The sequence below is a fragment of the Rhinoderma darwinii genome, chromosome 8, assembly GCF_050947455.1.
Source record: "Rhinoderma darwinii isolate aRhiDar2 chromosome 8, aRhiDar2.hap1, whole genome shotgun sequence".
In the NCBI taxonomy this organism is placed as follows: Eukaryota; Metazoa; Chordata; class Amphibia; order Anura; family Rhinodermatidae; genus Rhinoderma; species Rhinoderma darwinii.
The window spans coordinates 65898623-65911812 of NC_134694.1; the positions used below are offsets into that span (position 1 = coordinate 65898623).

At 44.0% G+C, this 13190-nt stretch overlaps 1 protein-coding gene across 2 annotated transcripts in view; it reads right to left on the bottom strand.

The window, feature by feature from the left end:
* MED12 (mediator complex subunit 12) overlaps positions 1–13190 on the bottom strand; it is a 155821-nt gene that overhangs the window by 24496 nt on the left and 118135 nt on the right. For both annotated transcript variants that reach the window (XM_075835691.1, XM_075835690.1), the window contains exons 31-35: positions 7620–7731; positions 7214–7303; positions 4223–4332; positions 3459–3594; positions 3089–3250 (exon numbers count right to left, since the gene is read on the bottom strand). In XM_075835691.1, the coding sequence (XP_075691806.1) occupies positions 3089–3250; positions 3459–3594; positions 4223–4332; positions 7214–7303; positions 7620–7731 (610 nt within the window). The remainder of the gene's footprint in view (positions 1–3088; positions 3251–3458; positions 3595–4222; positions 4333–7213; positions 7304–7619; positions 7732–13190) is intronic.

Here is a 13190-nt window from a genome sequence, read left to right on the forward strand (position 1 = left end):
CAGATGGTTCTAGGGCAGTCTGCAGATGGGGCTCTGAACAGGTGCAGGAAGAGGAAGTGAAGTAATCCTGGCCAGTGGTTTTACGCCTGAAAATGGCGAAAGAAAGCCAGTAACATAGGAGAGGGTGTCTGTTTGGTGGGATGACACAGGGCTCTATCTGGTGGAATGGAGCAATTAACACACCCTGAGGAGAGCGGTCTAACTTTTTTTTTTTTAACGGGCTTGTGGGGAAAAAGATCTGTTGAGGAAAATACCTGCCCTCCCCAAGGATAAAAGGCAGAGTCTACCAGAATTAGGCAATGTAAAATAAGGTCAGTCCCACATGGAGCGGTGGCACGTTCGCGTGATGCAGGAGCTGGAGAAAACTCCTACTTAAGAGTAGGAAGCAGAGAAGGACCCTCTAGGCCTGTGTTATTCCCAGGAGCACAATTACATGATTCCCAGGTGGGACAAGCTAGAGCCGCCTAGGAAAAAGTGGGCAGAGCTACTGCGGGACCAAGCTAGGCTTCGAGACAAAAACTAGGACTTGCCCGGACATACAGACCAGCCACAGCTGCGGGAATGGAAGGAGCCAAGCAATGCCAATGCTGGGAGAAGAAAAGGCACAACTCCCCATGTGAGGCCCGTCAGAAGGCAATGGAGGTGGGGCGCATGAAGGGCAGATACTCGCCCGCAATGCAGGGAAGAGAATAATAGGCAGTATGTCCACCTGTGGTAGGATCTGAGTGAAGATATGGACGCCATAGTGGAGACTGGAGGGTCAGGTCCAGGGAAGGTAGTATACTCACCCATGTTAAATGTCTACCGGCGTGATTGTCTGTAGAGCAGGTCTTGAGGCTTTTGCTACGCGCACGCTTTGGTAGGCAGACGGTCAGGGGCAATTGCCGTTGACTGTCTCCATCTCTGCTGGCGAAAAGGGCAGCCAAAACTGGCCTGTCGTGCTGTAGTCTAGCCGTCGGCAAGAGGAGACAACGTGACTTCCTCAGCACTGCTCCCTTGTTGCCTGGTGGGAGGAAAAGGGAGGCCCAACCTTCCTTGTTCCCCAATCCTAGAATAAAAAGGAGAATGCTAACTAAACACGATTGGCAAAACAAATCTGGAGAACCAGATCTATGTCTGCCTCCTACTAAAAAAGGATCCCGATGAGGGGGGCTTTTAGATGATAGACCAGCTATCTCCTACCCAAGAGGACGTAATTTGAGGGACAGACTGGTTCAGAGTCATATGAAACCAGTCACTCATCAAACATGGATATCTAAGCCCCCAACAGGTACTTACTGCCGTGGTTCTTGTAAAGCCTGCAAATCTCTCTGAGTGAGCAAAAGTTATGTGAATACTGCATCAGGTCGTACCTATAAAAGTTACGACTTTATAAATTGCAAGACCCAGGGTGTGGTATACCTGATGACATGTAGCTGAAAGATTCAATATGTGGATAAAACCATTAGGGAGTTCTGCACAGGAATCAGGGAGCATATTAATGACAATGAGAAGCGAGCTGACACTCCAATCTCACGTCTTATTTGGGATAAACACCATGGTGATCAATTTAAAATTTCAAGGGCTCGAGGGTGCGTCCCCAGTCGAGATAGGGTGATTGAGATAGACGTATTCTTCAACGAGAGGCACGCTGGATATTAGTGTTACAGACTCTTAAATCAGGGGGGACTTAATGATATTTCGCATACATATTTTTTTTTTGAGTGTTCTGGTTCCACTCTGGATCATTCGGTTTTCTTAAAATTGCGCCCTACCTTATGGTTGCCATTCTATTTAGAATGCACTTTGCATCAAATATCTAATGCAATCTTGTCTATATGAAGTGTTGACTGTTTACCCGTGATATGGGGCATTGGTTAATCACTTGCTTTCACTGTTATGTCTTCTGGATGCTCATTATTTATTTGTTTTATTGCAGTGCCTCCTGTCTTTATAATGCACTGCTATGCTTGCAAGCCACTTTAAGGTTCCCATGGTAACATGACGCTGAGTTTGCTCAGGAAGGGATAATGTGGACAAGCCTCCAAGAGGGATGGGCGTCAGTATGATGTGGCGCCGCCTTATTGGACGAATGAGTAACTTGCCCAGCCTCTGATGGGCGTGGCTTCGCTTTTAAATAGCCGTCTTCCATCTCACGCGCCAAGGTCAGATACCATTGCCGTGCTGATAGCTGAATATCTAAGCTGACAGGGGGCTCGGAACTGTGCACAAAACTGTGTGGGAGCCTGCCTTGTCATACAATACATACCGCTGAGGAAACATCCTATCTAAACAAAGGATGCAGTAACACGTTAGGTGTTGATCTGAAAACATTGACTGTGAATGCACATTTTGCTATTATTAGTCCAGACAGGGACAGTTTATATATATGTTTATAGCTCTGAGTGAATGAGGTTCTACCCCAATATCTGGGCTACATGCTCGCTATTGATACTCTACTCCAGCTTTTTCCCTAGATCTAGACTAGTGTATCAATGTATTATCATTTTTACAGGCTCCTGTTAAGCCGTGCCAGAGACCCGGCTTAACAGGAGATGAAGAAAGGCAGTCCTGTGGACCTTCATTAAGGCCACTGGGCTGCCATGACAACCACTGGCACTCCCCGATAGCATCGGCCGGGCCGATGAACTGTCAGAGGAGGGTGCCCCGTTTGTAATGTCTTAGATGCTGCGATCGTGCTTGATCAGAGCATCTAAGGGTTTAAATAGCCAGGAACAGCGCTATCGCTGTTCCTGGCTGTTATTCCCGGGAGTCAAGTGAAAAACACAGCTGACGGCTGCTGCGTACGGAGCAGGCTCAGCGGGTGAGCCCACTCCGAACATTACCTCCCCCACCACGATGCAAAAGTACGTCATTGCGCCGGAAGATGTTAAAAAGAGCATTTGGATATTATTGAAAAGATTGCAACCTCATTCACATTTTTCTTTGCTGTTCTGCAGCAATTAATAAGAAATTCTATTTTAAATTTTGGGGAATTTTCTCTTCTGTCTGTTTACCATGAGGAATGCATTCCTGTAATTTAAATACTAGTAAACTTATTTTATTTTTTTTAAGTGGAATTTTACTATTTTTAAGCAATTATATTCACCTCTTTCTTGAAGATGGAGTCAAAGCCAGCAATCTTATTTCCTTTGGTGTCAATAAGAGATCCCTGAGGTTCACAAGTAATTACATCCCGCGTCTGCTTTGGTAAGGGCAACAGCTGGCGTACTTTCTCCAAACTCTCCGACTGACGGTCACCTAACTCCTTCTGCAGTAACAGAAAAAAAGTGAGTGAAGGAAAAGCGAGCGTTGAGAAAGAGCGAACGCAAAAGAGTGCGAGCAAATGAACAAGAGAGCGAGCAAATGAGCAAGAGAACGAGCGAGCAATTAAGAAAGAGAGCCTTTTCGGGTTTTTTTTTTTCATGAAATCAATTTGTAAAGCTCCAGGTTATTCAAACAAACAAAAAAATAAATACCCGGAGCTTCTTCACTAAATTCATATATGCCCTTTTGTTCTCCTCCATGCTGCCTTGTGAGATGCTGGACATATCAGCAGCCAAAGTTCCATTAATAAGCACACTCAGCATGTCCAGCACAGTGGTGAAGAGCTCACTGCAAAGTAAAAAGAGGAGATGTCAATGCTACTTAGGGCCTGTTCACATCAGCTTTGGCTTTCCGTTCCGGTTTCCGTCGGGTGAACCCCGCAACAGAAAGTCAAACCGAAACCACAGCTTGTTTCAGTTTGACTTTCCGTTGCGGGGTTCACCCGACGGAAACCTACGACAAAACCCCGGAACAGAAAGCCAACGCTGATGTGAACAGGCCCTTAGTTAAAATATGGAACTGTAAATTCATCAAAAGATAAAGGAAATAACACAACAGCAACTTTCCATTCTACAAATTATAAAGCTGGACATTTTCTGACGCTTTTTTTGTGTGTTTTACATGTGTGTATTTATGGGTGAAAGCCAAGCGTGTCAAACTGCAAAATTTGTGGCAGAAAATTCTCCATGGCAAATAATTTATATTGATGGAATACAAGTTCAGAAAAGGCTTCGGGACAGGACCATACCATGACAGGGATAATAATCCAATCTTTTTTGCCGCTTGGTAGGCAAAATGTAAATCTAGCAGAAGCAACCTACTGAGGCAAGCAGTCTTCTCGGTTTCAAAGATATTCTTGAAAAACTCCTACAAAGTGTAGCATATGTGTGATGCACGAGGTACAGAAGGTAATTACTTATTAGACTGCATGTCCACAGTGCCACTACTTATAATATCCAGGAGCAATACTGCCCATTCTGTCGTCTGTTGAGTGCTGCGCTGAACTGTATCAAACATTCCACCCACCTGAAGATAAAAAGAAAATGAAAAAAAAAAAATAATAATTATATTACTAACACATAGTAAAATTGTATCGTAATATATATATATATATATATATATATATATATATATATATATATATATATATATATATATATACACACATACATATACCCACACACATATGTATGTATATATATATATATATATATATATATATATATATATATATATATATATATAGACACACACACATACAGTGAAGGAAATAAGTATTTGATCCCTTGCTGATTTTGTACGTTTTCCCACTGTCAAAGTCATGAACAGTCTAGAATTTTTAGGCTAGGTTAATTTTACCAGTGAGAGATCGATTATATAAAAAAAAACAAAAAACAGAAAATCACATTGTCAAAATTATATATATTTAATTTGCATTGTGCACAGCGAAATAAGTCTTTGATCCCTTTGGCAAACAAGACTTAATACTTGGTGGCAAAACCCTTGTTGGCAAGCACAGCAGTCAGACGTTTTTTGTAGTTGATGATGAGGTGTGCACACATGTTAGATGGAATTTTGGCCCAGTCCTCTATGCAGATCATCTATAAATCATTACGATTTCGAGGCGGTCGCTTGGCAACTCGGATCTTCTGCTCCCTCCATAAGTTTTCGATGGGATTAAGGTCTGGAGACTGGCTAAGCCACTCCATGACCTTAATGTGCTTCTCTTTGAGCCACTCCTTTGTTGCCTTGGATATATGTTTCGGGTCATTGTCGTGCTGGAAGACCCAGCCACAAGCCATTTTTAATGTCCTGGTGGAGGGAAGGAGGTTGTCACTCAGGATTTGACGGTACATGGCTCCATCCATTCTCCCATTGATGCGGTGAAGTAGTCCTCTGCCCTTAGCAGAGAAACACCCCCAAAACATAATGTTTCCACCTCCATGCTTGACAGTGGGGACGTTGTTCTTTTGGGTCATAGGCAGCATTTCTCTTCCTCAAAACACGGCGAGTTGAGTTAATGCCAAAGAGCTCAATTTTAGTCTCATCTGACCACAGCACCTTCTCCCAATCACTCTCAGAATCATCCAGATGTTCATTTGCAAACTTCAGACGGGCCTGTACATGTGCCTTCTTGAGCAGGGGGACCTTGCGGGCACTGCAGGATTTTAATCCATTACGGCGTAATGTGTTACCAATGGTTTTCTTGGTGACTGTGGTCCCAGCTGTGTGTGTATATGTGTGTATGCATGTGTGTATATATGCGTGTGTGTGTATATATATATATATATATATATATATATATATATGTGTGTGTGTATGCGTGTGTGTGTATATATGCGTGTGTGTGTGTGTATGCGTGTGTAATATATGTGCGTGTGTGTGTTATATATGTGTGCGTGTGTACATATATATGTGTGTGTATACATATATATGTGTGTGTATACATATATATGTGTGTGTATACATATATATGTGTGTGTATACATATATATGTGTGTGTATACATATATATGTGTGTGTATGTGTGTGTGTGTATATATATATATATATATATATATATATATATATATATATGTGTGTGTGTGCGTGTCTATATCTAGGTGTGTATATATATATATACACACACACACACACACACACACACACACACATAATATATATATATACACACACACTTTTCAATTAATTAGATTATCAAAAAGTTAATTTCAGTAATTCCATTCAAAAAGTGAAAGTAATATTATATAGATTCATTACACACAGAGTGATCCATTTCCAGCATTTATTTCTTTTAAAGGTTGTGTATAGCTAACAGATAATGAAAACCACAAAATAAAGTGTCTCAGAAAATTAGAATATAAGCCCAATTTCAAAAATGATTTTTAATACCAAAATGTTGGCCTACTGAAAAGTATGTACAGTATATGCACTCAACGCTTGGTCGAAGCTCCTTTTGCATGAATTATTGCATCAATGCGGCGTGGCATGGGGGTGAACAGCCTGTGGCACTGCGGAGGTGTTATGGAAGCCCAGGTTGCTTTGATAGCGGCCTTGAGCTCGTCTGCATTGTTGGGTCTGGTGTCTCATCTTGTTCTTGACAAAACCCCATAGAGAATCTATGTCAGGCGAGTTTGCTGGCCAATCAAGCACAGTGATACTGAGGTTATTAAAACAGGTATTGGTACTTTCTGCAGTGTGGGCAGGTGCCAAGTCCTGCTGGAAAATGAAATCAGTATCTCCATAAAGCTTGTCAGCAGAGGGAAACATGAAGTACTCAAAAATTTACTGGTAGACAGCTGCGTTGACTCTGGACTTGATATAACACAGTGGACCAACACCAGCAGATGACATGGCTCCCCAAACCATCAATGACAGTGGAAACTTCACAATGGACCACAAGCAACTTGGATTGATGCCAATCCACTCTTCCTCCAGACTCTGGGACCTTGATTTCCAAATGAAATGCAAAATTTACTTTCATCTGAAAACAGGACTTTGGTCCACTGTGTTATATCAAGTTCATAGTCAACGCAGCTGTCTAACAAAGGCCCCCACGTCTACCTCTAGTGAATACCTGTTAGGCCCCCAGCTGCCATAGAAACCATCGGGTGCCGATGGGGTGAGAGAGGGAGCCCGCTTCTCACGGGTTAAACATGATCGGAGACCACTGCTAGTGGTCTCCGATCATTGCCATGAAGTTCAAGTCTGTTAGCAACAGCCTGGGCTTCAGGAGCACCCCACCCGATGCCGGTAAAGAACTTCTGAAGTGCCGATGTGAAAAGGGATGGGACGCCCACCAATCAATGTTATAGCTAACCCCAATGATATGCCATACATTATAAGATGGTAACACCCCTTTTATGCGATAGACCTCTAGCAGAGGACACCAGAAACATTTACTCACCAAGTTCAACCTGAGCTTCAATACATCATGGAGAAGCTGAGGGGTTTTACAGTCATCTTGATACTGATCATCTCGCCAGTTACTAACAATCTGGAAAAGATATAGAATTAAAAAAAACTAAATAAATAAAAAGAGTTCTGTAAACTAGTTGATTAGTTATGAAAATTAAACCTTTAATAAAAAGACTGCAGAAGTTACAAAAGTTGATTCAAAAACGGAATTCCAGAGAACCTCCTGGTTTCCATAAGATAATACTGAATTGCTCTGGTACCAGGACCATCTTGGCAGTTATGCCATGTAGTCATAAAATCGTAACACACCATGGAAACAGATATCATATAATAAGAATACATGAATGGTCAATCACCAGCAAAAAAACAGCTTTATCATGAAATGATGGACTTACCTGTTGCACCTGACTGTACAAAGACGTCAATAGCCCCTCCCGCTGTTCGTCTTGCCCCTTTAAACAGGTTAGTACCAATGATAAAAATGGCTGCTGACTGAGTAGAGACATACTGCCAGGAAAGAATGGGAAAAAAAAAATATTTAAAAGAGGACCCATCATTTCTAAGAAAAAAAACTCAGGAAGTAATAGGAAATGAATACAAACATATTTGGAAATAGTCTTCAAAAAAAATTTTTTTTTTTTTGTACTCCTTGTAAAAACTTGCTCATTGTATTATTGGGAGACACAGCACCATGGGTATAGGCTACTGCCACTAGGAGGCAAACACTAGATAGGAAGAAGCCTTGGCTCCACCCAGGCAGGCCATACCCTTCCCACAGACACTGGCTAAATCAGTTTGTACAGAAAGCAGTAGGAAATTATAAAAACCACAAGTAGTCCACAGTACTGGGAGAAAAACTAACCAAATTGACAGGAAAACATGACCCGTGCCTGGAACAAACAAAAGAAAAGGACGGCGGGATCTGTGCCAACCCCCCCCCAATGAATACAACGAGAATTTTTTTTATGATGCGTACAATAATTCAATTTACGCATTTAGATCATTGGGGGACACAGCACCATGGGACATTCTAAAGCAATACCAGAGGGTGGGAAGAAATTAAAGGAAAAGTACAGCAATGCGACCCGCGTAACGCCCGGCTGCCTGAAGACCTGAGCATCTGAAGCCAGACCGACTAGGTAGCAGAAACAGCCCTAGAAAAATGGGCAGTCATCCAAAGAGGTGGAACTCTACTCTTGAATTGATATGCCTCCGAAATCACAGATCGGATCCAATGCGCAATGGAGGCATTGGACGCTGCCAATCCCTTGTGTGGCCCTTCAGGAATGTCAAAAAGAGAATCGGGCGCCGAAAATGACAGTTACAGCCAGATAGACGGGGACTGCTCTCACTATGTCAAAGCAATGTAAAAGTCGTTCCCTTGGATGAGATTGGGAATAGCAGAAAGAAAGGAGGACACTCTCCTAATTTATATGAAAAGCTGAGACTACCGCCAGGAGGAATGATGGGACCAGCAGGAAAACCACCTTATCCCTATTAATAAATAAAAAGGAGAATAGCAGGACAGGCAGCTAGTCGCAAAACCAATCTAATGGAACTGATCGCCACCATGAAAGCAACCTTTCAGGAAGGAGATGAAGCGAAACGTCCTCAAGGGTTCAAACTGAGCAACCTGAAGAGCACCCAGGTCCAAATTGAGCTCCCAAGACTAAGAGGGATTCCTAAATGGCGGGACCGCATCAGCCAACCCTGCAGAAAATCTTCACTTGAGAGCAAAGTGCCAAAGCCCGCTGACAAAATATGAGCAGAGCAGAAACCGGACCATTAATTGAAGACCATCCACATTCCAGATCAAGGCCTGACTGAAGGAAGGTCAAGATCCTAGGTGTGGAACATACCATCGGACAGATACTACACCACACCAGGAGAAAGGAGTCATCCACATGGCCTTCAACATTGTCTGGATGACTAGCTCAGAGAGACACTGGCCCTCAGAACCTCGGCTTCAACACCCAAACTATTAAAACGCATTTGATGTAACGTGGGGTGGAATAGCGGACCTTGGGAAAGGAGGTTGGGTCGAGTTGGAAGATGTCAAAGTATGTCTGCAAGCAAGAAGACTACTAGGTCAGCATACCAGGTCCGGTGAGGCCAGTCCAGCACCACCATGATTGTGGGAACGCCTTTTCTCTTGAGCACTTTGGGAAAGAGTGAAAGGGAAGAGTTAAAAGGAGGAACAGGACACCCCGTCCATAGAAGAATCCGAGAGCACTGCCGACCGAGTCCTGGTGCAATGTTGGTGGATCAGATCAGCAACCCCCATGGAGTTGTCGGTCTGGGACCTGACTGGGTAACCCTGGGTAAAGAGAATCCAATGGGAAAGGGGCCAGGAAGATTGCCACAATTCCAGAAAGTTGATCTGCAAGGACAACCCTCCATCAGCCAAGTGCCCTGAACCGTTGGTATCGGTTGAGATTACAAGCCACTGGAGTAAAGGACCGACCCAATGTGATGGCCAACTCCTGGCGAACTAAAGAGGTCTCTAGAATAAACTTGTCCAAAGAGTCAGAGACTTATCCCATAGCAAACAGATCACAGATGGATTAGGCTGTTTAATCATAGATTATATGCCCCTCTGGGGTGTGAAGGGACTCGATAAGATTCCTGAAGTGTGTTCCGCCTGAGGAACTTAAACAATAACCTTCTGTAGGAGTAGGGAGCGTACAGCCTTGGAAAAGGCAGAAGTAAATCCGGTGAGTGAGGTGCAGTTGTCAGTAGGAAACAACCTGGGGAAAGGATCAAGAACTCTATTTAGTAACCTGTCCACACCACATCTCAAACTCTGGTGCAGTCCACATGAACAAACCATGTCTCGTGGAACGAAAGAAGTCCTCCCCCCACTGATACACCAGCACAAGTGGGGAGACAACTTCAGGCTGAAGATGTTTTGGCTGAGGGCTTTTGCGCCCCGAGACGCTGTTGCCAGGCAGGACTGGGCCTGAAAGATGGGTGCCTGGTTTCATGGATAGGGCAGATTGTCTTGTCTGGTCTATGTGAAGTAAAAGACTTTTGGGAGGATAAATTAGGAAAGGATCGAAATCCCTAAAAGCAGAAAGGAGGCTGCGGACTGCGAAGGACTGGCGCAGAGCAGAAACTGCGGCCACAAATGCAGACTTTGTTTGGTAATCCATTCTCTCATCCAGAAGGCAACAATGATGAAGCATCCAACAGTGGGATGTTGGTGCTCTTCACAGATGGGAGACAGGCGGATCCACAGAAAAAGATACTGACCATTTCAAGATCAAGGCATCCTGGAAAGGAAACAGAGAAAAATGTGTTTTGAAATAGCCAGACACACGTCCGGATTTTAGGATTCCTTAGATAGCGAGTTGGAAGAAATTCTATGGTTTGGAATGCATAGCCTTTGGTGCCATGGGCGCTGTAAAAGTGCCTCTTCATGAAAAGGTGTGTTGGGATCGCCCTTTACATGAGGTGTCCCTGACAGCACCTATCAATGCCTTCATCGCAGCTGTTAATTATGAGTCCTGCTCTTATTCTGAATCAGAGGATACACTAGAAGAAATAGACTGATCCTGATTGGAAGCATCTTCTCCTTAATGATCATGATAGGGAACCATTCTAGGAAACCTGAAATGGAGCGGGACTTGTCCCTGGCACTTCTGCGCCTCATATATAATCAATCTACGAGAGGCAGACTGTACACTAATTCCTGGGAGGGGAAGGAGGACCATTGGGTTAGGCCACCATCTAGAAATGCAGGTGCTCCAAGACTCAAACGTGGTTTAGGAGAATCCGCAAATCTCACCTAAGACCTGACCCCATTTAGGATAAGCCACTTCCTGGGGAAGGAAGGGGGAACAGAGCAGCCGGGGATATCCTGGATTTCAGACACTGCAGACAGGATGGGGTAGGCTCGCCGCATAAAAGCTTATTATATCTGCCACAATTAGAGATAATTCAGCCCTAAGGCTGGGCTACCACTTGGCAGATGAGGAGAGGCTGAAGAGAAAATGGATTCTGGAGCAGGAGTGGAGTAACCTTGCTATGCATCAACGGTAGGAAAATGGCAGCGGCAGCCAGCGCCTGGCTACTATAACACCGTGGGAAGAGAAGTCCTGACTCTTCAAGGGCCTGCGCTTTTGGAACAGCCGCCTTGTTCCTGAGCCGATAGGCTCGCCAGCACCATGTTACAACCATGGGGCATGGCGTGTGCAACTGAGAATTGCTGCGAGTGCTGAGGTTAGCTGGGGACTGGAGTAGCAAACCTGGCCTGCAGCTCTGACAGGACGTGTACAGAGTATAGAGCGAAATGGCCCCATAAACGGCAAAGTAGCCGCCCCACTGTAGATAAAGTGCAGCATTATTCCTCAGTCAATAATTGCCCCTCAGATAGGGACTTCATTAACCCAATTAAATGTGTCCCCCCATAGTTTTTTTATAAAGAAAATACATTCTAATGAGTGGCAAAGGTAGGGGCAAATCCAGGCAGGGGGGTTGTTTGGGGGAGATTTTCATACTCCCCCCTCCAGAGTCTCCGGGAGTGTGCAGTGTCACCTCCTAAGTAACCTCACAAACCATAATGGGGTTACTGGCACTACACCCTGTGGATGCAAGTAAGGTGGCCGGCAGTGAGGGAAGCAGAGAAATGTCTGGTTTCCTGGCACCTGCTGGGGTTGACTAGGCTAGTGAGCAGGCTGACAGCCCACCTGCAGCTAAGGAGAGAAAAGAAATAAATAATACTAAAATTAAAAAAAAATAGCAGCAGACATGAAAGAGGTCATGTTTTCCTCCTTCGGGTATGGCCTGCCTGGGCGAAGCCAAAACTTCTTGTTAGCCTCCTAGTGACATGAGCCTATACCCATAGTGCTGTGTCCCCACAAATGATACGAATGGAAAACAGAGGATTTCCCGCCATATGCTATGGACTAGGTTTTAATTTTCAATTTTAGCAGCGGTTGAACTTATGAGATTTCCTGCTCCCCTGGGAACTCGAACTGTGAGAAAGGGGACGGTTTCTGCGCGGTTATCTGAAGAGGAGGAATGTAACACTTTGCAGGCAGCACAAAAAATCTCTTTATATTATAGAGCCCAGCTACGAGGTGACAACTGCTTGTAAGGGGTTAATCAGCAGAGTCCCACTAGTAGACACAGGGACTATAAGGAGGATATGCCATGGTTATAAAGCAGTTAACTATCAACATTCTCCAGATTAGTAATGGATCATCGGCTCTGTGTGTTTATCAGAAGAGACACTGGTGCTCAGTAAACTTATCTACTGTCCACATCACAGCAGAAATGTCCAGTGTAAGGTACAAAACTCCACTGCTCCCAGCTCTGAAGTAGGAAATCTCAAACTAAGGCTACATTCACACGAGCGTGACAGATTTACACACGTAAAAAAAACGCTTGTAAATCTGTCCGTGTGTGTTACATTTTGCATCAGTGTGCTTTGCATGTGGCTTGTGTTTTTCACGCACTTGCAAGCACTTATTTATTTTTTTCAATGTAATTGATGCTGTTCGTGGTTTTTACGCACCCATTGACTTCAATGGGCAGCTAAGGTGCGTGAAAACGCACCATTACAGGACATGCAGTGAGTTTCACGCAACGAACACTCGCTGCGTAAAAACTCAAGCATGTGTGAATGGCCCCATTGAAATCAATGGGGTCATGGGATGCGCGTTGTTTCTAAGCACAGCACAAGGACGAGAATCACGCTGGTCTGAATGAGCCCTAAGGCACGCCCACTTAAGCCACAAGTCGGCTCAGTTCTTAAAAAGACAGTGCATTTTACTCTGGAAAATTAAAAGGTTTATCCCATTAATATAAATTAGATACATTTTAAAATAACATATTAGGGTATTCTATTACTTCATTAAGCTTTCTCAGAAGTGATGGGTTTTAATGAACGAGAACCTAAGAAAGAGGGCTCTCCTCCCTTGCATCTACACTTCTGGAGAAATATTGCACGGTAAGGCCTCATG